At 58.3% G+C, this 27,414-nt stretch overlaps 1 protein-coding gene across 5 annotated transcripts; it reads right to left on the minus strand.

Moving 5' to 3' along the window:
• Positions 1-9,689: 9,689 nt before the first annotated feature.
• Positions 9,690-26,742, minus strand: LIF (LIF interleukin 6 family cytokine). Of its 5 annotated transcripts, none has more exons than XM_082355683.1 (4): positions 26,304-26,742; positions 15,954-16,074; positions 14,050-14,228; positions 9,690-13,333 (listed from the first exon to the last, which is right to left on the minus strand). In XM_082355683.1, exons 2-4 carry the CDS (start codon positions 15,970-15,972, stop codon positions 12,923-12,925), a joined length of 609 nt encoding a protein of 202 aa, XP_082211809.1. In that variant the 5' UTR covers positions 15,973-16,074; positions 26,304-26,742; the 3' UTR covers positions 9,690-12,922. The 5 variants fall into 5 exon arrangements, with proteins under 5 accessions (XP_082211809.1, XP_082211808.1, XP_082211807.1 ...); XM_082355682.1 differs by lacking the exon at positions 26,304-26,742 and adding an exon at positions 18,321-18,793; XM_082355681.1 differs by lacking the exon at positions 26,304-26,742 and having other exon boundaries at positions 15,954-17,495.
• Positions 26,743-27,414: the final 672 nt, after the last annotated feature.

Raw genomic sequence — 27,414 nt, forward strand, 5'->3', positions numbered from 1 at the left:
AAGACCTGTGCCTTGTTGACTCCCCTCCGTCTCCCTTTTTGTTCAGGAAGCCCAGGTCGTGCCAGAAGTCTAGGGAAGTGGAAGACAAAAGGTCTGCAGACAGAATTCGTGTGGGGCAGGCAGGCAGCGGCCTCTGGGAAAGATGCCTAACAGGACATTAAAGGAAGTGGGCAGATCAGCATTTCCCAGACCGTGTCCACAGAATATAGTTATGAAAGATCTATGGACATGCTGCACTCGCCCCTCCCACCTGACTGTCCTAAAGGCTCTGAGAAGTCCCACAACGAAGACATCTTTTTGATTTTGTTTAACCCAGAGTTTCCCAAACTTTTTTGATGCAAAGTCCTTTCATTCTCTGAACACCAGTGAGCTTCCCCTGAGGGTGGAGAGCAGTGGATCCCCCCATCCCCAGTGGGCCATGCTGATCCCTTGCTGGGATGCGCACCGCATCCCTGAGCCTCCATTTCCTCCTCACTGCCTCCTTTGAGTCAGTTGTCTTCTGTATTACAGTGACCACATGGCCTCCCTGTAAAACGGCTCTTGTGTTTTCACGCACCCACACCCCCGGCTCTAGTAGCTGGCACAGAGCCAGGCACTAAATAATATGTGAATGAAAGCCTCAAATGAGACCTGCCTCTCCAATCGGGTTATTAGGAAATTAAATAAATGAATGCCTATGAGATGAGTTTTACATTAGTAAATTTTATAGCCCTGCTCACCTGTAAGGAACTATTTTTTTATATACACTATAATCCAAGGGTCTTATCCCCCCACTGACTTGCCATGTGCCTAAAATTCCACCATTAGTCATTCATTTGCCTTAGGGCTCCGAAGACCCCAATTAAAATGTAAATGTGTGACCTAGTGGTGTCTCCATTGGGCCACCAGCACCCCTGGCACAGCATCAAGCCATAATCATTGGTAATCTGTTCATCAGATTAATCCGGCAGAAAAAACAGTCCAGAGGAAAGAATTCAGAACTGAGAGGCTCCTCTGTGGAAGAGGGGATAAAACAATGTTGCAGGGGGTTCCTGGAGCACAGGGAGCACGGGTGGGGCTATATGCCAGGTTTGACGGCTGTCACAGTTCCTATCAACCACCGCTCCCATCCAGACAGGGCTGGGCCGGGTTCCTTACCTCCCAGGACATCCGGGTCAGGCCCTTAGAGGAGGACAAGCCAAGGCTGGGAGGAGCCTCTGGCCCACTTTGCCCAGGGCTGCTGGTTGGCCCGAGGGTCTGAGCTGTGCCCTGCAGGAAGCCCCTGTAGCACAGCCCTCCTGGTCCCCTGGCCTGGCCACTGGGATCAGGCCAGTTTGGCCAGCTGTGGGTTTGGGACAGGACACTCCTGGGAATGGGCGCAGGAAAACAGGAAGGGAGGTAGCTGCTGGCCTTGGTCAGAATTCGGGCCTTCCTCCACTACCCAACCCCCCTCCCAACCCCCGCCATCCCCCCTGGCGGCAGCCCTACTGGCCAGAGGCCTCTCCTCTCCAAATCAGAAGGTGAGATGAAAGGCCCCTCTCTTAGGGGTCTTACACAAAGGGGTTTTAAAAAAATGTTGCCTCTTGGCCAGAGTTGACCCATTCCTGCCCTAAGCAGCCGGGGCAGCCCCGAGGAGGTAGCAGGCGAGGCAACCGAGGCTCTGCCTCCATCACGGTCTCCACTCAAACATCACCTCCCACCACCCAGCTCTGCCACAGCATCCTCGTAATTTCCTCACCTGCTGACACCAGCTTGGGGACATGTGGGCTTGTTCATTTTCTCTCACCTCAGCTTGAATTGAAGCCGCATGAGAGCAGGGACACGTGTCCGGCGGCATCTGCCACACTGCATGCGTTTAATGAACATCTGTTGAACAAATGAAGGAAGTAAGAACTGGGCCCAGAGAGGGGAAAGGACTTTGCCAAGGTCAATCAAAAGTCAGCGGAGGGCCAGGTCTAGAAGCCAGGCCCCTGTCCCCTGAGGCCAAGGCTCTTTCTGATGTCTTGCAGGCTGCAGCCAGCAAGGTAATCAGAAGGGCCCACCATCCTCTGCACATACCTTTTCCACCCACTGCCCAGAAAGCGAGGCAGTTCCTCCTTGGGCTCCAGACACACACACCCCACCGCCCTGAGGCAATCATTTCCCAACTTAGCCCAGGGCTCAGCAAACTTTTTCTGTAAAGGGTCAGATACTAACTATTTTAGGCTTTGCAGACCATTAAGGTCTCTGTTGGATACTGACTCTATTGTAGCACAAAAAGCAGACCGAGACAATGTGTCAATGAACAGGCGAGGCTGTGTCCCAATAAAGCTTTATTTACAAAAGCAGACAGCGGACCAGATTTAGCAAATAAAAATACCGGACATCCAGTTAAATTTGAATGGTAGCATCCTGGATTTATCTGCAACCCTAAGCTGGTGGGTCATAGTGTGCCAACCCTGGTGGAGACTCTGTGTTGGTGTGAACCTCGGAAGTGTCAGGGAAGAGCGCCATCATGCAGTGCCTGCCAGGTGGTGGCACTGGGCTGGGCAGCTTCTGTGTACTATCTCCTTTCATCTTCCCAGCAGCCCTGTGAGGTAGGACATGGGGTCCCCATTTTACATACAAGGAAATGGGGACTCAGAGAGGGAAGTAAGGAGCCCAGGTTCCCATAGCTGGTGAGGGCCAGAGCCAGGGTCCAATCCCAGGGCAGTCTGGCTGCAAGCCTGTGCTCTCCTAAACCAATCTCTATGATGCAAAAACTGAGGCTCAGAGAGGTAAAGTGGCAGGTCCAGAGCACACAGTAACGGAGACGCCTGCCCAGAACCAGAACCAGGATGTAGGCTTCCTGCCTCCCCATCCTCTGAGCTTTCCAAGGCTGCCCACCACGTCTGTGTGTGAACTTGCGTTGTTGTTGACCTCTCGGATTACTTCCTGTGTGTGTGCACGTGTGTGTACATGCATGTGCTCACACACAAGGCCTGAAGCTGCGGATCCAGTCAGTTTCGGGGGGCTGCATCTTCTGGGAGCAGATTAGATGCTGAGAGATGATGGGTTGATTGATGGATTCGTTTTGACCTGGGCTTAGCCTCCACACCATAGACACTTGGGCCGATGATTCTTTGCAAGGGGGGCTGTCCTGTGGTTTATAGGATGTTTAGCAGCACCCCTGGCCTCTACCCACTGGATGCCAGTAAGGAGCACATCCACTAGTTCTATGTGACAGCCAGCAATGTCTCCAGATGTTGTCAAATGTCCCGGGGCCGGGGGAAGTGTGAGTTGGGACGAAATCACCCCAGCTGAGATCTACTGCTTTTGACTAACTCTGAGATTTGAACCTCCTCAAAGGTCTCCTGGGGGATCCTGTACTCACCCACCCTCCAGAGGCCCACGAACCTCCCCAGGCCTTTGGCAAAAACATTCTGGGCGTCCTGACTGGTATGACTGGGAAACCCTAAAAAGTGGAAGAAAGACTTTGTCTTGGCCAAGCTGTGATAAAAGCTGTGAGCACAGAATAAACCTAGTCAATGCAGCCTGAGTTCTGGAGGCAGAGAATGATGCCTGGAGCCAGGGGTTCTGGCACCTGTCTGTGCCCTGAGCTTGTTCAAAGGCCCACCCACTCTGGGCCTGTCCTCATGGACCCACGCGGACTCTGGAGGGTGGTCGGGGGGTCTGTTCTCCCAACAGGTGTTTGGGGCCAACTCCTGAGGACCCCTTGGAGGGAATGAAGTGGAGGGAATGCGGGGCCCAGGGCTGCTGCTGGGAGAGAAGATTTGGACCAGGGACTTGGGGTGTGGGAATCCTGCCACGCGGGTGGCTGACTTCTTTGCATCAGGCTGGTCTGGTGGAGAGAATGACCTCACCTGCTTGGAAGAGCCCTTGGTGGTTGCTTGGATCTGGGGTTGGGGAGGGGTCCTGAGGGCCAGACGGAGGAGCTTGGGGGCTGAGAACAACTCCCCCCCGCCTGGCAGCAGCCCAGCGTGGCTGCCTGTGGTCTGGCCCTGGAGTGGGGACAGACCTCCCCCAGGGCTGGAACCCGCACAGCGGCCTCCTCCAGGGAAAGTGAGAGGGGCTGACGTTGGGGCTGACCTCACGCCCGGCTCCCCCTCCTCCAGCGCTTCCCTTGGGGGTTCACTGCTGCTGGGAAGCAGGACCTCCCGGGGGTCCTGGGGTGAGGGGCGGTAACTAGAGGATGCAGCAGGCTGGACTGAGTCGGGGGTATTGGGGTCCCCAGCCCAGGCCAGGGGTGGGAGTGGGGAAGACGAAAAGTCTCCCTTGCACCCCAGTACCTCCTCTGCTGCCTCTAGGAGGTCTGAGGTTTCCCTTAGCAGGGTCAGCATGGCGGGGGGCTTTCAAAAGTTCTCAAAGTGAATCAAGAACAGATGGCCCTTGTGGGCAGGGTAGGGGGAGGCAGCTAGGACTTGGATATTCAGATGCTACCTAAGCCACCTACCCCATGTGCCGGGCATTATGGCATCTACTTCTCTCAAAGGCTGTAGGAGAGTCACATGACAGAGGGGGAAAATGAGGCCCAGAGAGTGGAAGAAGCTTGCCTGAGCTCCCCCAGCTGCAGAGGACTGAGCCAGGATTCAAACCCAGGGTGTCAGAGCCCTGTACCTGTGCTGGGTGCTGTAGGTCAGCCCTTCTCAGACTCGAATGAACAGAATGCCCTGAGAATCACACTGAAATGCAGATTCCATTTGGGCCTCTCCAAGGTAGGGCCAAGATTCTGTACTTCTTAGCTCCCAGGGCTGTGGACACGGGCGGTCTGTGCTCCACTCATTTTACATAGTGTAACATGGTTAAGTGCCTGGCATGGGCCTTCAGTACATGGAAGCTATTATTTCTATTACCTAGTACATGCTCTGTGCATAGTAGGTGCACAAAAAACAGTAGGTATCATTATCCTTGTGAAACATGATCATATAAAGGAAAAGCTTGGCAAATTCTAGAGCCCTGTGCAAAAATACAATTGGAGCTAAAATGGACTTAGGACAGTCAAACTGAAGGAGTCAAGGAAGACTTCATGGAAGAGGTGACATTTGAGCTGGGCCTTGAAGGACCACAAAGAATTTCCCATGTAACAAAGGAGGAAGGGCATTCTAGACAAAAGGCAAGAGCCAGAGCAAAGGTGTAGAATGGTGAAAAGATGGGACATTTAACAGACCACCAAGCCGCATGGCCAGAGGTCAGGGGGCACTGGGGAGGCCAGCCGAGAAGGTGAAGTTGGGCAGGGCCAGCAATGTGATTGCAAAATGAAAATGCAGGGCTCCTTCAAGGGGATAGACGGATGTGTTAGTGTCCTAGGGCAGCTGTAACACATTCCCACAAACTGGGTGGCTTAAAACAGCAATTTATTCTCTCACAGATCTGGAGGCTGGAAGTCCTAAATCAAGGGGTTGGCAAGCCCGAACTCCCTCGGAAGGCTCCAGCGGAGGATTCTCCCTCCCTCTTCTAGTGGCCCCAGGCATTCCTTGGCGTGTGGCTGCATCCTTGCAATTTCTGCCTCTGCCTTCATGTGACCATCTCCTCTTCTTTCCTCTGTGGGCCTCTTATAAGGACACTTGTCCTTGCATTTAGGGCTCACTTGAAAAATCCAAGATGATCTCACCTCAAGATCCTTAATGACATCTGCAAAGATTCTTTTTTCCAAATACGGACATCATCACACAGGTTCCAGGGATTAGGACACGGACATATCTTCTTGGGGCACCATTCAACCCACTGTAGCGGGCGATGCAGGCTACGCCCCTCTCCAAGGCGGGGGAGCAGAGCAGGCAGAGGAGGATGCCAAGACTTCTGCCCATGGGCTGCCCGCATCTGGTCTTTGCCTGTGACACACTCTTCTTCGAAGAACCGTCCTTCTGGGGAACTGGGAGGGTTCCAGCTGGCCTGCTGGGGTCGGAGAGGTGGGGCCTTGGTGAGCAGGGCCAGAAGAAAGCCTGCTGACAGGTAGAGCCCTTCCCGGCTTTGATTCATTGACCATCTGGGCAGGAGCTGGACCGAGCCTCTTGGAATTACAAAAATGCCTCACACATATTTTCCTCCCAGCCGGTGGTTTTGTTCTCAGCCAGCGGAGAAGGCCTGTCTGCTCCCTAAATCCCACTCAGGCTCCCATCCCCTCTCCCGTCTGCGGCTCCCTCTGCACGCCGCCCACCGCTCCCCCCAGAGATACCCTCTCCTCACCACCGTCATCGAGGCTGGACTGGGCAGGCTTGACCGCGTCCTCATAATTGAAATATTTGGCCCCTGAAGTGAGGCCAGGGCAGGGCGGTGCTTCCCCCAAGTCAAAGGGACAGATTCAAGCTGGGCTCTGCTCAGGCAGGAGGGGGCACGGGAAGTGTCCTGGACGCTGAAGCCAGGGGCCCCAGGGGACCTGAGTGGCCTTGGAGTGAGGCGAGGACAGAGACTCAAGGCCCACCGACCCCCAAACCCCTGCCTGCATCACGGTGCACCCTTCCCACCCTTCTCCTCATGCACCACCCGGCATCACTCCAGCCTCACAGAATCTTCCAGGAGGGAGGAAGTCATCTGATGTCCATTTTAAAGGCATATTATACATCCATAAAACGGTTTTTCAAAATTCTGGGGATGGGGGTGCTTCTGAGGCATATTCAGCCCCTGCTGCAACCTCAGGACTCAGAAGTCCACTCTTGGGCCGGGCCAGAGCCCCAGTCTGTAACTGTGTCATCCTGGGCTCTTGTAGAATCCCTGTCATTGGGCTGCATCGGATGCTAAGCATTAGCTTTTGCAAAGACCGCTGCAGAAACAGCCCCCAGGAATTCACTCACTGCAGTAGGGCCCATCACATCACCCACTACCCCTGCGGGTCTCAAGGGAGGAATCCTCTTCAGAACCCAGTCCCAGGACAGGCTCTGTTTTCCCTGAGGCTCTAGAAAGCCTCCTCCTTTCTGACTATGAGATTTGCATAATAGATCACATTTCCCTTTTTCCTTTAGCTGCCAGGAATCTCAGAGCCAACTCTGAAGCTCAGCCATGATAATTATGTGGCCCCTCGTGATCTGAAACATTTATTTTCTTTCTCTCTGTGGTCTTAGTTTTCTCACTCTGTCTCTGTCTTCTCCGATGTTGATTCTCTTTATTTTATCAGTATTTTTATGACGTGCCTTCTGTTGCAAGATGCTTTGCATGCTGTTTAGGACAAAGAGGACTATAAATAAGGAAATAAATATATAGTGTTTCCATTACGATGTTAATTTTATTGCTGAAAATGTGGTTGTTTAGCATGATAATATAATTCTCCTTCTGCCTAGTCTGAACTTAGGGCAGAGGTGACCTGGGAAATTCTTTCTTCCACCGCTGACCCTTGAGCTCCTTGGGTCTAAAGCCTGGCTCATAGAGTCTTGACAAGGTAAGTGGACAGATGATGAATGTAAGGATGAGCAAATATAAGGAGCCTCTCTCAACAAGCTGAGTGATGGATGTCAGGAGAGTCAGCCTCCTGGGGCCTCAGTTTCCTCATCTGTAAAATGGACTAGTAATCTAGTCCCATCTCAGAATGGTTGGGAGGATCTCCTGATGGGTGAGAAAATGCTTTGTAAACTGTAAAGTGCAGGGTCATTACAGAGCCTGTGGGATTGTGCCTCTAGTGGGATAGCTGTTGACAATTGGCTTCTTGGTAAGGGGGAGGGGGTGTCTCTCCTGTCCTGTTGACCTCCCGAGAGCCAGTTTGGGAGAAGGCTCAGTTGGGTACCTGGGCTGCCCCTGGCTCCTCTCTGGGCTGGACTCCTCCAGGCCTGCGACTCAGGGTACCGTCGGAGGAGCAATTCACTGAAAGCTTGCCCGCCCAGCTCCCTCTCTTCCTCATCAGCCTAGCCCCCCAGCCTTGGAGTCAGAGCTGTCAGCTCCTCCCTCCTGCACTCACTGCGGGGGAGGACCCCCTTTCCCCTGAAGAGACGGCTCTGGGGTCTGAGGCACTGGGTTCTCTTTTCTCCATCTCCACCTACTGATGGGCCGGCTGTGCCAATTCACACAGCGTTTCGAGTTCCCTGCTCTCCGGTGCCTTTCGGCAGCCTCGTGAAGTAGATAGGATGGCATTCATCACCGATTCCTCTTGCAGTTTCACAGATAAGAGAGCTGAGTTCACTCTGGAGGGTCACAGGACTGCATGTGGCAGCACGGCGAGGACCCAGGCCTCAAGGGCACAGCCTTCCCAGCAGAGTGGCGGCCTCCTTTCCTCCCACCCACCAACTGTTTCACCTCCTACGGGAGGATCACCCAATGACCAATTAACCGCCCTGTGTTCTCTCTGGCCAGGGCAGGGCAGAGAACAAAACACCTGCCCTCTCTTGGGGTGAGAACTCCCCACAGAGGTGAGGGAAGACCCAGAGGGCCGGGCAGCCCAGCCAGCCCCCCAGGATGGCATTTAGGATCTGATATCCCTGCACTTCCCTCCTGTCTGAGCTTTGGTGTTTGCTTTGTTTTCCTCTAGCTTTCTAGCAAAGGTTTCTTTTGAAAAGCTTCAACCTTGTCTCCCACGAGAGAAGGAGAAGTGGGGGACGCTGGGGGTGTGGCCTGGAGGGGGGATTCAGCCAGCCTGCCCCCTCCCTGCCAGGAGCTTCAGGAGGAAAATTCTGAAACAGCTGTGTGTTTGGGGGCTCCCAGAAGCCGCCAGCCTCTCCCTCCCAGGCAGCTGCCCACCCTGCAGCCCTTGGTGACTTACACTTGGCGTCTTGGTCGACTCAGGAGGAGAGGTGGAAGGAAGGTAGGGCGGCCTTTCTTGGGCTTTAACGTGCACTCGGATCACCTGCGATCTTATTAAAGGGCAGATTTCAATTCAGCAAGGATCTGCCCCCTCCCTACCTAAGACTTGCTGAATTGAAATCTGCCCTTTAATAAGAGGCAGTGATGCCACCTTCCTGATCACCCCCAGGTGAGGCCAGTGTTGCTGTGAGTCAAGGCCCTTCATGGCACAGAAAGCAGCGGACCTCAGCCTGAGCGCCCTGCTGACACCAGGCAGTGAGCGCTCTCTCCGCCTTGGCTCAGCACCCCTCTGTGCCTCTTCCATCAATGAGCGCACACACACACACACACACACACACACACACACACACACGTGTTCACTCACTGTCCCACTCGCCTTGGAGCTTCCAGAGGCATGAACTCTATCCTACGCACCTTTGGAAACCTACACACGACCTGACACAAACATTCACGGAAGAGCACGTAGGTGGCTCTCAGAAAACTGCCCACATCCCTAAAGGAATCTCAGCTGGGGGAGCCCTGGACCCCAGCAAAGCACCGGGGAGAGACTGGCGGCTGCTTCAGAGTCCCTGCGTCTGTGACCATTCGGTTCCAAACGCTCTTGTTCCCCAAGGAAGGGGTCCCAGGAGGCTGCGAAGAAGGTTGCAGGGGAAGGGTGTCCCCAGGTGTGAGGCAGGAACAGGGACAGCAGTGTCTGCGGTGGGAGAGCTGCTCAGGCCCAGAAGAGCCCAACAGAAGCCCTGGTTCTGGCCCCAGTGTCCTGCGTGATTCCGAACAGGACCTCCTGGTGGCACCCCATGATCTGGAGCCCCACCCACCTTGTCCTGCCTGTGCCAACGTTCTGCCCACCCCACCCTCACCCATGCCGGCACCCTTGCCCGGTGGTAGCACCCCCTCTTCCCACCCGCCCGCCCCTGTCCTGGCAGAGCCCCACCCAGCTGTGCGCCCAGGACAGAGACGGTCCCGGCCCCTCCAGCCCCATCTCCCCACATGAATACAATCTGGAAAGCTTGCCAAGAGTAGATTCTTTATTAATTTCTCTTTTTTCTTTTTAAAAAAGTATTCCTTCAGTATAAAAAATAAATATTTTAAATATGACATTGAATAAATAAAAATAATCTGTCAGTATGAAACATTCCCACAGGGTACATTCATCAAAGAGGAATTTGTCCCCCAAGGCCAAGTCCTTTCCAGTAGAAAGGAAGGAGGGAAACACGGAAGGATGCACGGAGCTAGCAGTGTGGATGGGAGTGACGCCCAGGTACTGGGTGTGGGCGAGGGACAGGCAAGGGGGTGGAGGGGGGTGGCAATCCGGAAGTAAGAGCATCTGTACCATCTGAAGGGAAATTAACCTCTCACTTGGTTCTGGCCTCCAGCCCCACACGCTATGTCTATTCTGGAGAGCCAGCGAGGCAGAGCTGGACTGCTTCTATCGGGGAGACATCCCCAAGGAGGGGACAAGGAGAGGGGGAGAAGGACGAGGAGGAGGAGAGACAAATAAATAGTGGTGCTTTCTCGTTTAAAAATTTTTTAAATAAATAAGGTCCCCAATACCCCTCCTTCGATAAACTGCAAAAGGACTGTCCTCACCCCTCCTCTCCTGCCGGCCTCTCCCTCCTCCTCAGGCTGGGGCCGTGACCCAGGATGCAGGTGTGGGTCAAAACCAGATAAAGGAGGAAGTGGACAGCTTCCTGCCCTGCAAAGCTTTTTTCCACACAAAGGCTCCAAAATTCAGAGATGCTGCGCAAAGTGGGTGCCCATCTGCCAGACAGGTTCTACACAGAGCACTGAGGATGAGGGTGAGGGGCAGAGCCGGGGCTGCGCCTGGGGGAGGAGAATCGCTTGGTCCCCGAGCCTCAGAGGCTGCCCAGGTGGGCCTGGCATGGGGAGTCTGCGTCCACGGGGTGATGAGATGAAGGGAGACCAGCCGGCTCCAAGCCTTCCAAGCCACATTCACTGAAGGAGCAGAGCGACGGGGGACAGCAGGCTGAGATCCTGGACAAGGCTGAGCGTGACCCTCAGTGTCTTAACCCTCAGTTAAGACAGTGTTGGAAAACGTAACCATCGTGGTCTCCTCCACCACCCGCCACAAAACAGTCTTGCCAACGGGACGGACAACTCCCACCTCCAGCCCCCGACCCCAGGCCTCAGGGCCTGCCTGCTGCCTTGCCCACCTGCCCTCCGATGGCCACGGGTAAAGTGCTCGGAGGAGGCAGAGGGGAGCAAAGTGAGTGCAAAGCACCAAAATCGTGCTGGCTGAACGGCTAGGCTCGCTGCCCGCTCAGGGTTTGAGAAGACGCCAGAACCCTGCTCTTAGCAGCTGCCCCAGCTCTGGGCCCTCCTCCCCTGCTCCCAGACTGGAGGGCGTTTCTCCACTAGCCTGGCCCCAGCACAAAGGAAAGGATCAGGTTCCCTGCCTGGGAGCCCAGACATGGGTGGGGGTGTGGGGGGAGGTGGGGCAGGAGGGACCACAGCTTCCTGGTCTGCATCCCAGGGCCTCCTCATCCTCCCCTCCAGAGCAGGGGCCTCCTCCCTGGGCCGTCCAGCTTCCTGAGGTCCAGCCAGGTCCTCTCGCCCTCTGTGGGTGTTCAGGCCACCCGAGAAGGCACTTCCCCGCTGGGTGCTGGTCAGGACTGTTCCAGGGCCCCTAGACTGCTAGTCTAGAGGCAGCGTGAGGACAAGGGAACAGCAGCAGGTGGGCCACCAGGGCTGCCTTGCTCACTGCTCCAGGGGTGCCATCTCCATGGTGAATGTTGCCTCCAACAGCACAATTCCAGGGGGCTCCAGACAACACAGTGTTGAATGGGCCCCTTGGAGCCAAGCAACATGGTGGCCCTGGGAAAAGGCCCCTTGGCCACTCCACAGACTGGCCCAGCCTGCCTTGCAGCCAGGGTCCCGATAGCCCCAGAGCCAGTTACCGTTAGGGTAGGGGTTGGAGCCGGGTCCCCCTTCCCCTCCCAGACTGACCAGTTCTCTCAGCTCCTGACCCTTCTCTGAGCCTCACCCGTAAGGCTTATCCCACTTGTAACATCTTCGACTTCCAGACCAGGCCCTGCTAAGGCCTGGCCCCGGCTCCTGCAGAAGGAGCCATCATATTATTTCTGTTGGAGAGGGAGCAGGGAAAGGGGAATTAACTTTGCTATTTAAAGCACCAATAAGTTAATATAAATAGGGCATCAAAATAAATAGACAATCATGCTAGGTCAGACACACAGCACCCTTGGATCTCAGGCTTCCTGAGACCCTGACCTCAACTTCTGCTGTCCCCTTGCTCCAGGGACCAGCGATGGCCTCTGGTGCCCCTCAAGTACCTTTGTGTGACCTCACGGGGCCTCCGTGGGCCTCAGATGTGAGCTGCCACTCTGAACTCCTCCATCCACCCCTCCCTTACAGACCCTTTGCCCACAAGACTCTGGGTCCCCTCAGAACCTCCTCACCTGACTTTGCAACCCGTCCACCTCCCCACACCCCGCCTCCAGGTCCAGCCACCAGACCCCAGCCATCCGGGACAGCGGGACAGACTGCAGGCTCAAGGAAGAGCCCGTCGAGACTTTCAAGGGCCTCTCTTCCTTCCCAGGACTGAAGGTGGCCTCTCTGCCTCCCCAGGAGCCTGAAGGCCAGCGACCTCCTTCTGGAACCTTCCACCTGGCAGTCCTAGGCCTGAGCTCTCCAATCACACCCAAGACAAGGTAGCATCTCAAACCAGAGCTCCCTTTCTAGCCTTCCACTCAACATACTTGTAGGGGCCAAGGATCCTTCAGGATCCCAGCCCCTCTGGGCTGCCTGAGTTCCAACCAGACCTTTCAAGGTCTACCAAAGGGGCAGCGAAGGCACTGATAGTCGTCATTCTGCTGGGGGCCAGGCAATGCCCCCGACCCCTGCTGTCTTGCCCCGTGGTCAGGGTCGCCGGAGGCAACTTGTGTGGTTTGCTCACGAAGACCCTGGCTGAGGGGACGAGAAGGGGCCGAAATCCAGCCCGACACCGGGTGCCTGGCTGCAGTCTCCCAGAAGAAGGGGCGCCTTCTTCTAGTTGGTGCCATATATAGGTTCTCCCTCTGGGAGTTTTGGCTCTGCTTGTCTTCATCACAGCCCACCCTGGAGGGGAGTAGACTGGCCAGGAACCCCTCGGGGTCTGCGAGCAGCCCCCACTTGGCGTTGGCACTGCTCTGGGCCCTGGCCACAGTTTGAGAGCCACCTAAGTCTAAGATCTCAGGTCACTGTGCGCTGTGAGACCTCCCATCTAGAAGGCCTGGGCCACCACAGCGATGACCTGCTTATACTTCCCCAGGAGCTGACAGCCGAGCTTCTTCTTCTGGAAGACATCCTTGCCTGAGGTGTCCGGGCCGTAGGCCACATCCACGTGGGCCACGTGGTACTTGCTGCACAGGCGGCAGAGCACGTTGCTGAGGAGGCCCCGCATGACGTCCGCCGTGGCGTTCAGCTTGCTGTGCAGGCTGTGGGCGCTGGGATTGAGGACCTTCTGGTCCCGCGTGATGTTGCCCAGGGAGGCGCCCAGGTATGCGATGATGCGGTACAGCTCCACCAGCCGGGCCCTCTCCGTGCCATTGGCGTGGAAGGGTGGGAAGTCGGTCACATTGGGGCTGCACAGCTTGTCCAGGTTGTTGGGGAACGGCTCCCCCTGGGCCGTGTACTGAGGAGCAGAGGGGCGGAGGGGAGGTGACATGGGAGTCAGGGACGGGTGTTCCAGCCCTGCCACCAAGCCTCTGGGTCAGCTCTTCGGCTTCAGTCCCCCCACCCCAAACACAGTGGCATGAGGACCCAATCACTTGCCCTATAGGCATCTCAGGACTGTCCTGAGAGCCTGAAGTAATTGTGGGTGTGGATTCCCTTGGTAAAGCACCCAGGCCTATACCATGCAAGGAATTATCCTCCTCATCACAATCATCAGGACCACATGGGGACAGAAAGGAAAACACCGAGTCTCACCTCCAACGTGTGCACCACACACACTTGCCCTTTCACCCACTGCACTCACCCTCTTCCTGGGCAGCTCTGCACCCCTGTCACCCACAACCTGCCGTCTCTCCCAACAGCACCTCCCCGTCCACCGCACCGCCTCCTTCTCTGTCTCTCATCGGCCTCTCCCTCCACAAGGTGGAGGAATCCCAAGGCTAGAAGTGCCAGGCACCCCCTTCTCCGGGCAGCTCTGCCCCTATCTAACTGGGCACCCTAGGAAAGTGGCGGAGCCTGGGCCAGGGGGTGGGGAGGAAGCTGAGGGAGTCTGGGTGTGGTGGGACCAGTCCCCCTCCCTTCCCTTCCCTGACCAGCCCCGCCAGCCCAGGTCCCTGCAGCAAAGCCCAGCCCCTCCCTCCCTCCTTCCTTGGCACCCTGGGGGGGGAGACTTACATAGAGAATAAAGAGGGCTTTGGCACTGCTGTTGAGCTGCGCCAGCTGGTTCTTGATCTGGTTCATGAGGTTGCTGTGACATGGGTGGCGTGTGGCACAGGTGGCGTTGACAGGGGTGATGGGAAGAGGGCTCCCCGCTCCGTGTTTCCAGTGCAGAACCAGCAGCAGGGGCACAACTCCTGGGAACAGGCAGGAGGGAGCCATGAGCAGGGAGGTGGGGGTGTGGGCAAGGGGTCTCATGGTAGAGGATGCTCCTCGTCTCCCTCGGGGACACCAGTGTCCCCTCTCAGTGTCCAGCTCTCTCTTCGCCCAGCATGGCTGTTTCTTACTTTCACGATGTCACCAAATCTGCTTCTCTGTCCCCCTCTCCCCAGAGCTCTAACCCTCTGTCTCTGCTTCTCTCCCATCTATCACTCCCTGCTCTCTCCTGACAGGAGCAAGGGGGCAGGACGTGAGCTGTTTCTACCAGTTGGAAGCTGGGTCCAGGGTGACACCATCCTGGCCTCTGGCTGGAGGGTACCACGCCCCAGCCCCAGCAGGTCTCAAGGAAAAGAGCAGCCCCTGCCTCTCCACCTCCCAGCATGGTCCAGATTCCTGAGTGTTACTTCACGCTTCAGTCTCCCAGAGTGGGCTTCTTAGGGGACCATGGGGAGAGGGGGGGTTTCTGCTGACCCTCATCTCCGAAACCTGTCACATGATTTTGGCTCACTGGGCCCTTTGTCCCCTAATTCTGTGGTTATCCTTCTCCAAATGTGGCCACTCCCCTATCTAGGACCCTCAACTCCACCCCAATTCTGCAGTTCTGCCCCCCCCTCCATTCCCAACTCATTCTTCAAAACTTCCTATCCCACTGTGTACTGCTCCTGGCCTCCATGCCCTCCCACTCCTGTCTACTGGTCCTTGCCCCAGGTTGTGGGTTAGGACAAGGAGAATCCTGGGGTCCCTCCGTCCCCCAGAGCCTTCGGGAGGGAAAAGGAATGGTGCAACCAGGAAAGAAAAAAGGGAAAATGTCGCACACAGCCAGGTGGGCGGGGGAGGAAGGAAAGTGAAAGGTGACAGGAGAGCTGAGAGCTGTCCGGGCCTGTCCAGGATCGCCCCTCCCCCGCCCCAGGGCGCCTGCTTCCCGCCTCCCACCACCCCCCCTTGCTTTCCAGGTGACCCAAGCATCAAGGGTTGGGGTCGGTGGACCTGTGAGGCTGGAGAACCGATGAGGTTGGGGGAAAGGGTGGCGCGCAGGAGCCGATTCCCCTCCTGGGACAGTGGCAGCCTCAAGTTCACTTCTGGGTCCCCTGTGCCTCCCAGCATCCCCCGGCAGTGCTGAGGCCCCCGAATGGCTGGGGGGCCCCCACACCCCAGGCTCACCTAGCACAGACCACAGCTTTCCAGACACTAGCAGATGGAGGCGGCACCTGCTCCTGTCCCGGGCCGGAGTTTGCAAGCTGCTCAGAGGCCGGCGCCCCTCCCAGGGAGCAGCCCGGGACGCGGTTGGAAAAGAGAAAGCGGAAAGACAGAAAGAAAGAAAGAAAGAAAGAAAGAAAAAGAAAGAAAGAAAGAGGGAGGGTGAGTCCCGGAGAAAGTTGAGCGGGAAGAGCAGCAGAGAGAGCCGGCGGAGCGAGAAGGAGGAGGAGAAGGAGGAGGAGGAGGAGGAAGGCTGCGGCGCACCCTCCCTTGCCCGCCAACCTGCGGGCCCCAGGGCGGGCTGGGCGCGCGGTGCCGGGACCATGTGCCTGCTCTCGCTCCCGGCCGCCACCCAGCGCCTCCGGCGGCCCGGCGGGCTGCGCGGGCGCCCCAAGTGTCCGTGTGTTTGCGGCGAGTGGGTGTCCCGCTCACGATCGCCAAGTGCCCCAAGTTGCCGCTGCGCCCGTGGCGGGGCGCGGAAGCCGGCGCGGGGCGGGTGGATTTACCTGCCGCCAAGACCTTCATTATGGGCTGGACTCCAGAGGGCCTTGGAGGAGACCTTAGATGCCTGCAGTTTTCAGAGGTTCATGCTCAAATGGGGAATTTGCCCGATTTATATACTGGAGCCTGTGTTGTAAGACAGAGAGAGAAACAGCTATATTTAGCAGGGATCCCCGTCCAGGAAGTTGTTTGAGGTGCATCATAGGAAATTATGAATGGAAGAAAGTGAGAGTGAAGGGGGGGCAGTGAGGGGGGAGAGTGGCGAGAGCAGACTTTTTCCCTCTTCTAAGAATTTGATTGATAAAATTATAATGAACTCTTCAACAAAACACCCTGCGGTTTTCCTGCGTGGCTTGCCCTGGGAGTTGTTTGAAGATGGGGAGGGGGAGGAGGGTCCCCGAGTCATCGGGGTCCTTGGGCAGTGGGTACCCCAGACAGCCCTGACTCACCTGGGCTTGGGGAGGTGGCTTGAAACTAGGCAAGCAGACGGAGGCTGCCACCTGCGGCCCCCTGGTCAGGGGGTTTGGGGGTCAGTGGGGAGGAGGCAGGCTGGGGCTTGGCTGAGAAGGAGGTTCCAGGAAGAGGGGCTGGGGCCCTGGTGTGGACTTTAGACGGTAAAAAAGCGAAACTGAACGTGGGTGCTGGAAGCCACCGCAGAGGTGGCCTCCTCCAACCTGCCCGCTGCCACCAGGCAAAGTGGGGCTCCCAAGGGGACAGGTTGTCCAGGGTCCCACAAGGTCAGGCCTCCTGACTGCCATCAGCAAGCCTGCACTGATGACCACAGGTACCTGTGGGGCTGAGGAGGGGGCTGGGAAGATGGGAAGTGAGGGGTTACTGTGACTCCCTTCTTTGGGGAGAGCCTGGGGAGGAGATTCTGGGAAGGTGTGATGTGTCTGGCGTTTACCTAAACTCTTTGCACCCTTCAGGGGAGGGTGGTCCAGCATTTCCATTTTGAAAGGACATTTGAAGCAGAGACTTAAGGAGGCTGAGCCAATCGGAGCCAGGTTTGCTCCTCAGGACGCAGAGGGATGGCTGAGGAGAACAGAAAATGTCTTGGAGGGCCCTTGGGGCTCAGCGTCAGAGAATGATTATGGCCCCCAAAAGGTGCTTCTGGAGTCTCTTAGGCAGGGTCACAAATTCTGGTGTCTATCGTGGCCAGGTAGATTCATAAATGAGTAAGGAGGGGCAGGAAGGAATGGTGAGGACTAGGGCAAAATGACCACAGCAACTCCTCCCTGGCAAAAAGCATTCAAAACAAAACAAAAGAGGTGGGGGAGTGCTGGTCAGACACATCTGGGGCTATGTGGTCCCACAAGTTGCCAGGGGTGTCCCCGCTGCAGCCCTCCCACCTGACCCTGACCAGAGAACGAGGCAGGAGAGTTGGTTCTCCAAGGCCAGGGAGCCCTGCAGCCTTTCCCTGGCCCCTGATTCCCTCTGCCCACCCCCTCAGCCATCCTCCATGCCCCCAACTCCCGCCTCTTGCCACATCCCGGAGGACCTGCCCAGCGTCGTTCATTCCTCCCTCTTCGTGCCAGGACGAGCCCTCCTGCTGCCGCCGTGCCCCCTCCCCCCCACGCACGCCCTGCCCTCTCCAGGCTGCTTCCTCCCCGCTCTCCCAGCTGGGCCTCGGCTGTGGGGCGATAAAACTGCCCATCCCAGCGGGCGCTTCCCAGCAGGGAGGAGGCTGGTAGAGCCCACACTGGCTTTCCTTCCTCCTCCCGGCCGCTCCACACCTGGTGTCTTCCTTGGGGGCCATGGAAGGCCCCGCCTGGCACTTGCCCCTCTCATGCACCTGCTCTGGGGTCTGTGTATGCCCCTAGGAGGTCCAGCCACCCCAGCCTGTCTCAGGCAGCCCCACACCCCAGGACATCCCAGGTCACCTCCCTCTCATAATCCCCCAGACCCAGTCTCTCCTGCAGCAGGGCCTGAGCACTCGGGGAGCATGAACTCTGGATCAGCTTCCAGACCCACACCCCACATCTCCCGGACCCCTGTCGTCTGACTCATCCTGACTCTTCTGATGTGGACCCCAAATCCATTTGACCAGGGCCCCACAGAGGCCCCATCTATGGATCCCCTGTTCCCCCGCCCAAGTATCTCACTGGGTGCCCTGATTCTCCTGGAGGCCGCCTCCTCGTCCCACTGCCCTCCTGCCACGGTTCCTCCCCTGCATCACTCCCAGTGGACTCGCCGGGTCTTGCACTGTCCTCTGGCTGCCCAGACCCCTCCTCAGCCCTATAAAACTCCCCCAAACGCCATGTAATCTCAGCCCCACCCCACAGGAAACAGGAAGTGGGGCGGAGTCTAGAAGACACTTCACCCTCGCCCTGACTGGCCCCCCTCCCCTGCCTCAGTTTCCCCTCTCACGGTACCTGACTTGGTCTGTGCTCCCCAAGTGTTCTGGGCCCCTCGGCACCCCAGGCCCAGCCTCCCTCTCCTGTCCATGTCCAGCCACCACCTGCACCGGGCCTCTCGGGGGCAGGCCGGGCAGGGTCTTGGAGCCGCGGACCCGTGAGCCGCCTGCAACGTGGCCTCGGTCCCCGGGAATCAGCTGCCCAGGCGGCGCTCCAGGCCAGCTTTGGTCTCCTGGAGTTTGTTTTCTTCCTTCCCTCTCTACACTGCTATGTGTGTGTGTGTGTTTTCCCCAGCTTCCTCACGGAAGGCATCCTCCCTTCTTGGCTGCCTGCTCCCAGGGTCGTGACCCCAGGCCCCACCCTGGAGTGGCAGCCCCAGCCCGGCCCCTTCCAGCTGTGACTTCATCCCCAGCCTGTCCTGCTTCTGCACACTGGGCCTGCTGGGGATTTGACCGGCCTCGGGGTGAGGGGGACAGTTGGGGCCCACATAGGGCACCCTCAGCCTGGGCGGGGGGCGGCCAGGCCAGGGCTGGGGGTGCTCCTCCAGGCGGCTGTGCCATCCACCTGCTCATCTCCAGGAAGTGAGTCCAGGGCTGGCCTGGGGCCTCCCCAGGGCCCCTGAGGGCTCTTTCTCTCCCACTCACTTTGGCGCATGTGGCCATTCAGCCCCTCCTTTTCTTCTGATTCTCACTCACCATCCACAAGTCTCTCTTAGAATGTCAGGTGGGGAAGCTGAGGCTCAGAGAGGTGAAGACACTTGCCCAGGGCAGCACAGAGAGTTAACAAGAGAATGAGGCCTGGACCCCCGGCCTCTGGCTTGAAGGCTGCAGCTATGCCAGCAGCACCTCATGCTGCGATGGGAGCAAGGGGTGGCGAGCTGTACTCAGGCCGCTTCTTCCAGGAAGCCTCCCCTTCCTCCCACAGCCCAGGTTAGCTGAGTCTGCCCAGTCCTGCCCACTCTCCTTTCAAGTGGGAACAAGTCTCATTCCTCCCTCTTTGAGGGCTTGGTTGGGGTCTGATCCTCATTTGTACTCTTGACAGCACCTGGCTCAGGGTTACATCAGAGCAGATGCTAAGTATTTTCTAAAAGCATTTTAGTTTCTAAAAGCTGTCTGTGCCAAGTCTCTCATGGCGAGAAGGCGTAAAGTCTGCTGGTTGGAAGCATGGACTTCAGCCTCAGTCAGAGCCGGGTTAGAGGTTTGGGTCTGCCAGTTATGAGCTGGGTGACTTTGAGGAAGTGACCACGTCCTGGCCTCAGTTTTCTCATCTATAAAATGGGAATAATGACACCTGTGCTGTGGGTTTGCTGTGAGGGCTCAGGCTCAGCGCAGTTCTGGGAGCCCAGCCAACCCTCTGCTCATCAGCATTGATCCTCCTCACTGCAGAGGAGTAGGGTTCTTGTCCCCATTTTACAGATGAGGAAAGTTGGGCATAATCCAGGGCTAAAGGGGGAAAGCTGGGCAGGAGAGGGGCCTGTTCATTCTCTCCTGATGGATAATGGAAACAAAACACCCTCGAGCCTCCAGCTTTCGGGGTGCCCCAGGAAGATCAGATGGGTTGCTGGGGGGGCTGGCACGGCGGTGGGCTCTCTCTCCCTATGTCCCATCCTGGCCCATGACCACCCCCACCCCAGGCTTGAGCTGCAGACAGTGGCTGACCCAGCCTCACCGCCCCCAGGAGCTGATTCACCCCCAGGGCCCATCTGAGAAGGAAGGAGACATAGTTCAGCTCAGAGGGGCTTGAATCACCAGCCGCCCCCTGCGGAGCCCCGGGGGGAGTTGTGGAGGTGGGGGACAGCCCCCTGCCTGTCTGTCTGTCTCTTTCCTGGGCCCCGGGGCACTCGGGGGAGAGGGTAACGTGGCAGTGGCCATTGGCAGGGGGTGGCAGGGAGGTACCCTCTCAGCCAGGCATCCTGTGTGGGCAGCCAGGAGCAGTTACTCACCAGGTAAGCAGCTCTCTGGGCATCGGGGAATTCCCCAAGACTAGTGACCCAGAAACTGAGTGCTCTGGGCAACCCCCATTGCCCAGGCAGGCCCCCCTCCTCCCTTCCCATCCCTCTTCCCTGTCCCCAACTAAGATCTCAGTTCTCTGAAAACGCGACCAGCAGCTGCTCTCAGCCATCAGCTCAGGCCCCGCTCCTCGCCTTGATGCTCCCAGCTGGGAAATGAGCACAGGGGAGTCAGATGGACCCAGGGGAGGAAGTTGGGGGCCAGAGGGAGTGGCCCAGGACCAGAGTTGGTGAGGGGCAGCCAGAGGAGACAGGAGAAGCTCAGGAATTCCTGGCACAGCCCTGGCAGTTGGGTATCCTGTCCAAAAAGGCAAAAACACCTCATTATTCAGCACTTGAGAAAGGAGGATGTAACTACACCTGCAGGGCTGCCCACCTCCACCATCTATATGCTCTCATGTACTTTCCTGTGGCCGCTGGCTCGGCTTTGCAAGTCACCTTTGGTCCCTTTGGGGCTAGGGTGGTAGTACCCGTGAGTAAGGGTGTGTCTTAGAGCTAGGCAAACATGGGTTTGATTCCTGTCCACACCTGTGACCTGGGGCAACTGGCTTCCTCTCTCTGAGCCCACTGAGAGTGGGGATGCAGTAGCGCCGGGCTCATGGGGCTGTCATGAGGATGTTAAGTGGGAAACACACAGTGCCTGCCACGTGGCAGCCATTCTAACCAGAGGTCGGGGTGGCCACAGGAGGGGCTCAAACCCCAGCCTGAGTCAGGGGCTTGGGTTGGGCCTGGGTCCAGGGGTCCGTACTCCACCCGAGATCTGAGAGTTAGGCCAAGGAGGGCTCCTGGGTCCTCTCAGTAGACAGAGTGTGGCATGGGTCCTGGGGGAACAGGCAACCTCTCAGAGCCTCTGCAGGGGAATAAGCAATACTTCCCACCTTGGGAATAAGCAACACTTCCCTTCCAGCTGTCTTTGGGGCTCTTGAGGTCCAGCTCTGGGCCTATAGTCTGCCCTTCTCACTCTCACCCCATCAAATCTCTGGCAGGGACCAGCTACACACCCTCGGGGCCAAGTGGGAGCCAGAAGCCAGTCTGGCCTCCTGCCAACTGTCCCCAGCATCACCCTGACATTTCCTGACTGGTTCTGCGTCAGGAATCACCCCCCTGGAGGTGAATCAGAGTGACTGCATATTTTTTCTTCAATTCTGATAGAAATTGCAAGGGAAGCAGCAGCCTACAGGGCTCCGATCATCAGTGGGGTCAGAGGCCTGCCTCCGAGGTCCGTGCCAAGTTGCATGGGGCCTGATTCCACTGCAGGCTCTGTCCTCAACGTCTCCATCTTTAGAATGGGTGTCTCTCCTCCCTGATGGTTCATGCATCAGCCCTTAATGGATCTGGCATTTTAGCCTCTGCAAGCACTTTGACCTCCCCCAGCCTCTCTCTGAATCTTGAACTAGCTTGAGACCATCGCAGGCAGAGGTAAAGAGCGATATTTTCACACTGTAAGTCTCTGCCTCTTAGTGGATCATGGATTCAATTTAGAGGGTTGCCGCCAGCACTTTCAAAAGAAAATAGAATCGCAAAATCACCCAGCATTGCCCAGAGCGAGGGCAAGCACTGCTCGGTGAAACTTTTGTTTCCGTTGTCTGGATGTGTCAGCGTGTGCATCACCTTCTGGTTGCAAGGTGCAATGTGTTTCTAACTGCAGGTCTCAGTCAGAAACGTCTGTAAGCCACTGGTATCGATGATGAAAGCCAGGCCCTGAGGGCCTGAGGAGTGACTTGCCCGAGGTCACTCGGCAGCTGGCAGCGGGGGGTTCCTGACTTGCTCCTCAGCTGCCGTCCCTTGCAGCCCAGGAGTGGCAGGAGGTGCTGCGGGCAGGGTGGGGCCGGGCAGGTGCTCACGGTGGGGGGCGGAGGCCTGGCATCACCCGGTGCCAGGACAAAGGCCCTCCCAGGGCCTGGCTTCTCACCGTCCGCTCCCTTCCGCAGCCTCAGACCCCCGGGCTCCCCACCCCGCCCCGCCCTGCCCGGGTGGGGCCCGGAATAGTCACAGGCCTTCCTCACTCTGCCACCGAGCTCTTCATCCTCACTCGGGCAGCGGGAGGGGGACGCGGGCTGCAGTCCCCGCTCCAGGGTAGCCCGCGGCCCAGAGGTCCAGCCCATTTCTGGGAGTGCCCGCCGGGCTCCCCTCGGGTCTGTCTCTCCCGGCCCGAGTGGGCATTCGCATGTGTGTGCGTGTGTGGTGAGGCCCTTTGTGTGGCTGTGTGTCTGTGTTGGGCTGTGTCTGGCCATGTGTGCGTGTGTGAGTGTGTGGCTGGGAGGGAGCCGGGGTGGACACACCTCTGGCTGACTTTGTGAGCCCCCTGTGTGATTGTGTGAGTGTGTGTGTGACCGTGTGCCTGGATCCTGTACCAGTGGCTGTGAATCTGTGCGTGCCAGGGGTCTCTGGACACGTGTGGGGAGGCGTGACCCTGTGTGTGTGTGTGTGTGTGTGTGTGTGTGTGTGTGCGCGCGCGTGCGCGCGCGCCCCCAAGTGTGTCTCCAACAATCCTTGCTCCTCACCCTCCAGCCCCCGCCCCTGGGAACTCTGTGGCAGCCTCACGTCACGGGGGCCACTAGCAGCTGGTTTCCTCCCCACCCCGCCCCAGCGCCGCCCCCCTGCCCTGGCCACCCTGACTCTTGGCTCAGGGACTAAGCTGATGTCAGAGCTGAGCTGACAGCTTCCTTCTCCCACTGGATTTTCCAAAAGAGAGAGACCACAGCCCAGCTCCTATTAAATAATCGCGGGGTTGGTGGGGGGAGGTGGGGAGGATGTTTCACTCAGTGATTTCCTGAACTCAGAGGCAATAAACAGAACAGGAAGCAGCCCCGCGGACCCACTCAGCCTGAAACTGGCGTCCCCTCCCCCAGACAAGCTCACTGGGGCCACCCTGACCCGACCCCAGAGCTGATGTCAGGGACCGTCCCTCAGTGCCAGCGCGGACTGAGGAAACCGTTCTGAGGATGGTGGGTGGGAGGTGATGTGAGCCTCAGGCCTGATGATAAGATGGAAAGAGTAGAGTAGCCCAGTCCCAATGGGCGGGGAGGATAGAGGGGATGAGGCCCGGCTGAGGTTGGACCATCCTCCTCCTGGGAAGAGAAGAAAAGATGAGCTCCCTGATGTCAGGGAGGGACAGGACCAGGTAGGGGAGGAGCTGGGGGGAGCCGAGAGGAGAGGGCCAGGCTGCCCCCTCTGTCCTCCAGGTAACCTGGGCATGACACCCATCCCCACTACCCTGCACCCTTGAGCCACTGCAGCCCTGCTTCCCATGCTTTCTGGGGCACGTGGCTGGCCCATCGCAGACCCCAAAGGCCTTATGAGCTTCTCTCCCGCCTGCATCCCCCAAAGCAAGCAAAGCACTCACGAGAGTCCCCTATTATCTCCGGTCCTAACACCCATCCCCACGGGAGACACTTTAATCCTGGTTTTACAGACATGGAAACTGAGGCTCAGAAAGTTGAACGGTTTGCCTGAGGTCACACAGGGTGCGATGGAGCCAGCTCTCCAGCCCACGACCCCACAGCCTCCCTCAAACCGGAGCCAGGAGGCCAAGGGTGGTCCAGGGCTCACTGGCAGCAGGGGGCCGGGGGGTCCCCAGGATGAGTCAACCCTGGGATCCCCTCCTTCTGCCTGGGCCGGCCGCTCAGCTGCTTATCAGCTGCAGGACTCCATGACACAATCCCGCTCTGATCTCCTGCCCAGCCAGGCCTCCTCCACCCCTGCCCCACCCCTGGACCCCGTTTCCGTTTCCTCCCTTTCTGGGTGGGACGGCGCCCGCCCCAGGATCACAGTGGACTGTCTAGAGAGCTGGAGTCCCGCAAGCCCCTCAGTGGCTGTGGTCTCCCCAGAGTCCACTCTGGTCAGCAGGCTGGCAGCAGGAGACCCTCACATAGAGGGAGGACAGTGGCCTGTAGTTCCTGACCCTTAGGCTCCCCTCCAAGAGCCCACCTACCTCCTAAAGTGCTGTTAGCCTGGGAAACTTAAAGACCACCCTGGCCTCTGCTGCCTCCATGTCCCCACTTGCAAAGGGAAAAGGTCAGAAAGAATGAGGGGGGTGTCAGGGGGGTGGGGTTGGTGGTCTCTGCAATCAGCCAGGCCTCAAGGGCAGTCCTAGCTCTGCCACTCACAGCCTCAGACAGGTGACCTCATTGCTCAGACCCCAGTTCCAAGAGTATAAAATGGGACACTATGTTGTCAACCTGTGAGGTTAACATCACCCTCTGGGAAACCCTGCAGGCACAGAAGACATGCCTGAGTGACTGATAGTATTATTATCTTAGCTGTTAAAACGTCACAGGTGGGGCCCAGAGAGGGGAAGTGACTTTTCCAAGGCCACAGATTAGTGGCACATCCCCAACAGCATGTGGGCTGCGTGCCTCCCTCAGGCTCCCAGACAAGGAGTCAGGAACCCCAGGTTTTAGTCCTGATTAGCTGTGAGGATTCCAGAAAGAACCTTTTAGGAGTCTCGGTTTTCCCGTCTGTAAAACCAGCCTGGAGAAGGCCATCCATCTCCAAGGATCCAGAAAGGCTCTTTGAGGTGTGAACTGCGGGATGGGGTGGTGGAGGATAGAGAAAGCCTCCCAGGCACCCTGGAGCACTGGACGCAGCGGGGGTGAGGGCCAGGTCCAGGGCTCGCGGCCCAGCGCTCGCCAGCACTCAGCCACTGAGCTCAGCCCCAAGCCGCGGGCTGCAGCGCCCCCCACTGACCAGTGGGCAGCAGGCACCGTGGCAGGGGCACCTCCAGCCCCGGGTCCACCTGACTGGGTCAGTGCCTCCCCTAGGGCTGGGCAGGGCAGGATTTGGGGATTGAGGGAGTGGGGGTAGATGCCTGGGGCTTGGAATGGAGGGTAGGCCGAGGCCATCATCCAGGGCGGGGAAGGAGGCCAGTGGAGGGGTCCTGTAAGGGCCTCTGCCCTGCTGAGCACCTGGGGCTGGGGGGGGGGGGGGGGGTGCATTGAGGACTGGCCACAAGGGGGTGCCAGAGACCTCATGCAGCGGGCCTGGGGTGGGGGCTGCGTGCCTCCCTCCAGCGGGAGCTCTGGGAGGAGGGGCGGGGGTGGGGGGTGGGTGGGTAGGTGGGTAGGAGGGAGAGGACGGGGAGGAGGGGGACTTATGTCCCTTCCCACCCCCTTCAAGCCCCAGGACCACCCAATCCCCACCCAGGACAGGTTCTGGGGACAATGTTCCTGCCCTCCTGGGAGCCTCTCCCCAGTCCTGGGGAACTGCTGATGGCAAGATTGGGGTCCAGCCTCTTCTCAGGTTATTTATGCCAAGGTGCCACCCGCACCCCCCGCCCCCCGGTGCCAAACTCTGTGAAGACTACTTATATTTCTCCTTTCTCCCTGCATGGTCCCGTGAGCTGGTGCCCCCACAGTTAAGCCCATCTTACAGAGTAAGCAAAGCACAGAGAGGTCGAGTCCTCTCTGGGTCAAGGTCAAAAGTGTAGGGGCCATGACCTTGACCAACCACACACCCCAGAGCCTCCCTTGAGGGACTTCACTTTAGCAAAGACTCCCTCTCTTCTCCCGAAAGCAGAGGCAGGCAGGGGCCACCCCGTGACCCACCGCAGCCCCTTCTGGGGGGATAGGGGCCCTCTACCTGCCAGGTCTCCATCCCAGGGAAAGCTAGGCCACCACGAACTCAGAACCCTCCACTGTTCTGGGGAAAAGGGAACTTGAGGGCCCCTTGGGAATCCAGGAATCAAGACCCCCAGGGGTGACCCCTTCAGGATGGCAAAGCCAGGATTCCGGCCTCCCCATCCAGTACTCTCTCCTCTGCCCTCTAAACCTGCCATGATCTTTAACCCCTCAGGTGTCCACATGACACTTTCACATCTGGTCTGAACTCTACCTCCACAGGCTCAGAGAGATGTGCAGGGCACGTCTTACCATGCCCATTACGCGGATGCGGAGACTGAGGCCTGGAGAGCCGGGTGGGCCATCAGGTGCCCCCGACACATGAGGGAAAAGGTGATGTTTGCCTGTGCTGAGGATAAATTCGGGGAAGCCTACCGTGGTCTGTGCCGCGCTGGACCCTCCAGCGTCTGGCGGGGTGCTTGCTGGGTCTTCAGTGGGGCACCATCGACATTGGGCCAGGCTCCTCTGCTTCTCTCTCCTGCTGAATCTTCTCTGGAGACAGCTCCTCACCCCGCCCCCGACTTGACTTCCCGTCCAGGGCCGGGTGGCCCCGAGGCTCCCCCCACTTCCACCCCACCCCCTGGCTGAAGGGCTGGGGGCAACAGGGGCCGGGAAGCCCAGGTCCCTGGCTAGACTGCACCTGACACAGATGGGGCAGGGTCTTCAGGCTGGTTGAGGGGAGAAGCAGGGCCAGGGGTGGGGAGGGGGCGTCCTTGGGCCCGGCGGCCCCTGCCCTGTGCTGCGTGGCGAGGCCGCCGGGGCCTGACTCACGGCTGACTGGGCCGCGCCCAGCCCGCCAGGGTGATCCAGGCCGGCATAAGGCGATGACTGGGCAGCCCTCCACATGACCGGCCGGGGTCGGCCTTAGGTGTTTTGACTCAGACCTGCCACAGGCCGTGTGCACCAGGGCCATGTCCCCTTGTCCCCATCCCTGGAGGAGTCACAGGGCTGCAGCCACCCCCCAGGACACGGTGCCCCTCAGCCACCACTCCTTGCCCTGGCACCCACCTCAGAACCCGGGAGCCACCTGGCCCATCTGGTCCGCCCTCCTCCACGGGCTCTGGGGCCCCACCTGCCCAACCCCCTCCCTCAGAGACCTTCGCCCCTCCCAGAGTCAGTGGAGCCCAGCCCTCGGGGACGCCCCAGGAAGCAGGGAGAAGGGTTGGCTGAGCCCAGGGCCTCCCCACTCTGACCGTGGACTGTGACCCTTTCCTCGGCGTGGAAAAGGGGTTCTGTGGGCGCTCCGGGTCCCAGGCCTGGCGTGGGTGGTGGCAGTGAGGAAGGGGGACAGGGACAAAGACAGAAGAGCTGCGAAGAAAGAAACCAACAAGGAAAAGGGAAAATGAGGGAGAGAAAATAAAGAGGACGCGGCTCGGGCACCTGTTCTGTGACAGCTTATGACGGCAGCGCCAACAGACCCTGCGTTGCATTGTTTCCCAGAAAATCTCTGCTCTGGCCTGGGAGGTGGCCAATTAACTGAGTCTGT

Source organism: Balaenoptera borealis (genome assembly GCF_965194805.1).
Source record: "Balaenoptera borealis genome assembly, chromosome: 14".
NCBI classification, from domain to species: domain Eukaryota; kingdom Metazoa; phylum Chordata; class Mammalia; order Artiodactyla; family Balaenopteridae; genus Balaenoptera; species Balaenoptera borealis.

What these genes read in the sequence shown, in the direction of transcription:
- LIF (XM_082355680.1), bottom strand. Translation starts at nt 15,772, where the DNA reads ATGGTCCCGGCACCGCGCGCCCAGCCCGCCCTGGGGCCCGCAG. An exon ending in GCCCGCCCTGGGGCCCGCAG is followed by an intron (nt 14,229 to 15,729) that starts GTTGGCGGGCAA and finishes GCCTGTTCCCAG; the next exon opens with GAGTTGTGCCCCTGCTGCTG. An exon ending in AAGCCCTCTTTATTCTCTAT is followed by an intron (nt 13,334 to 14,049) that starts GTAAGTCTCCCC and finishes TCTGCTCCTCAG; the next exon opens with TACACGGCCCAGGGGGAGCC.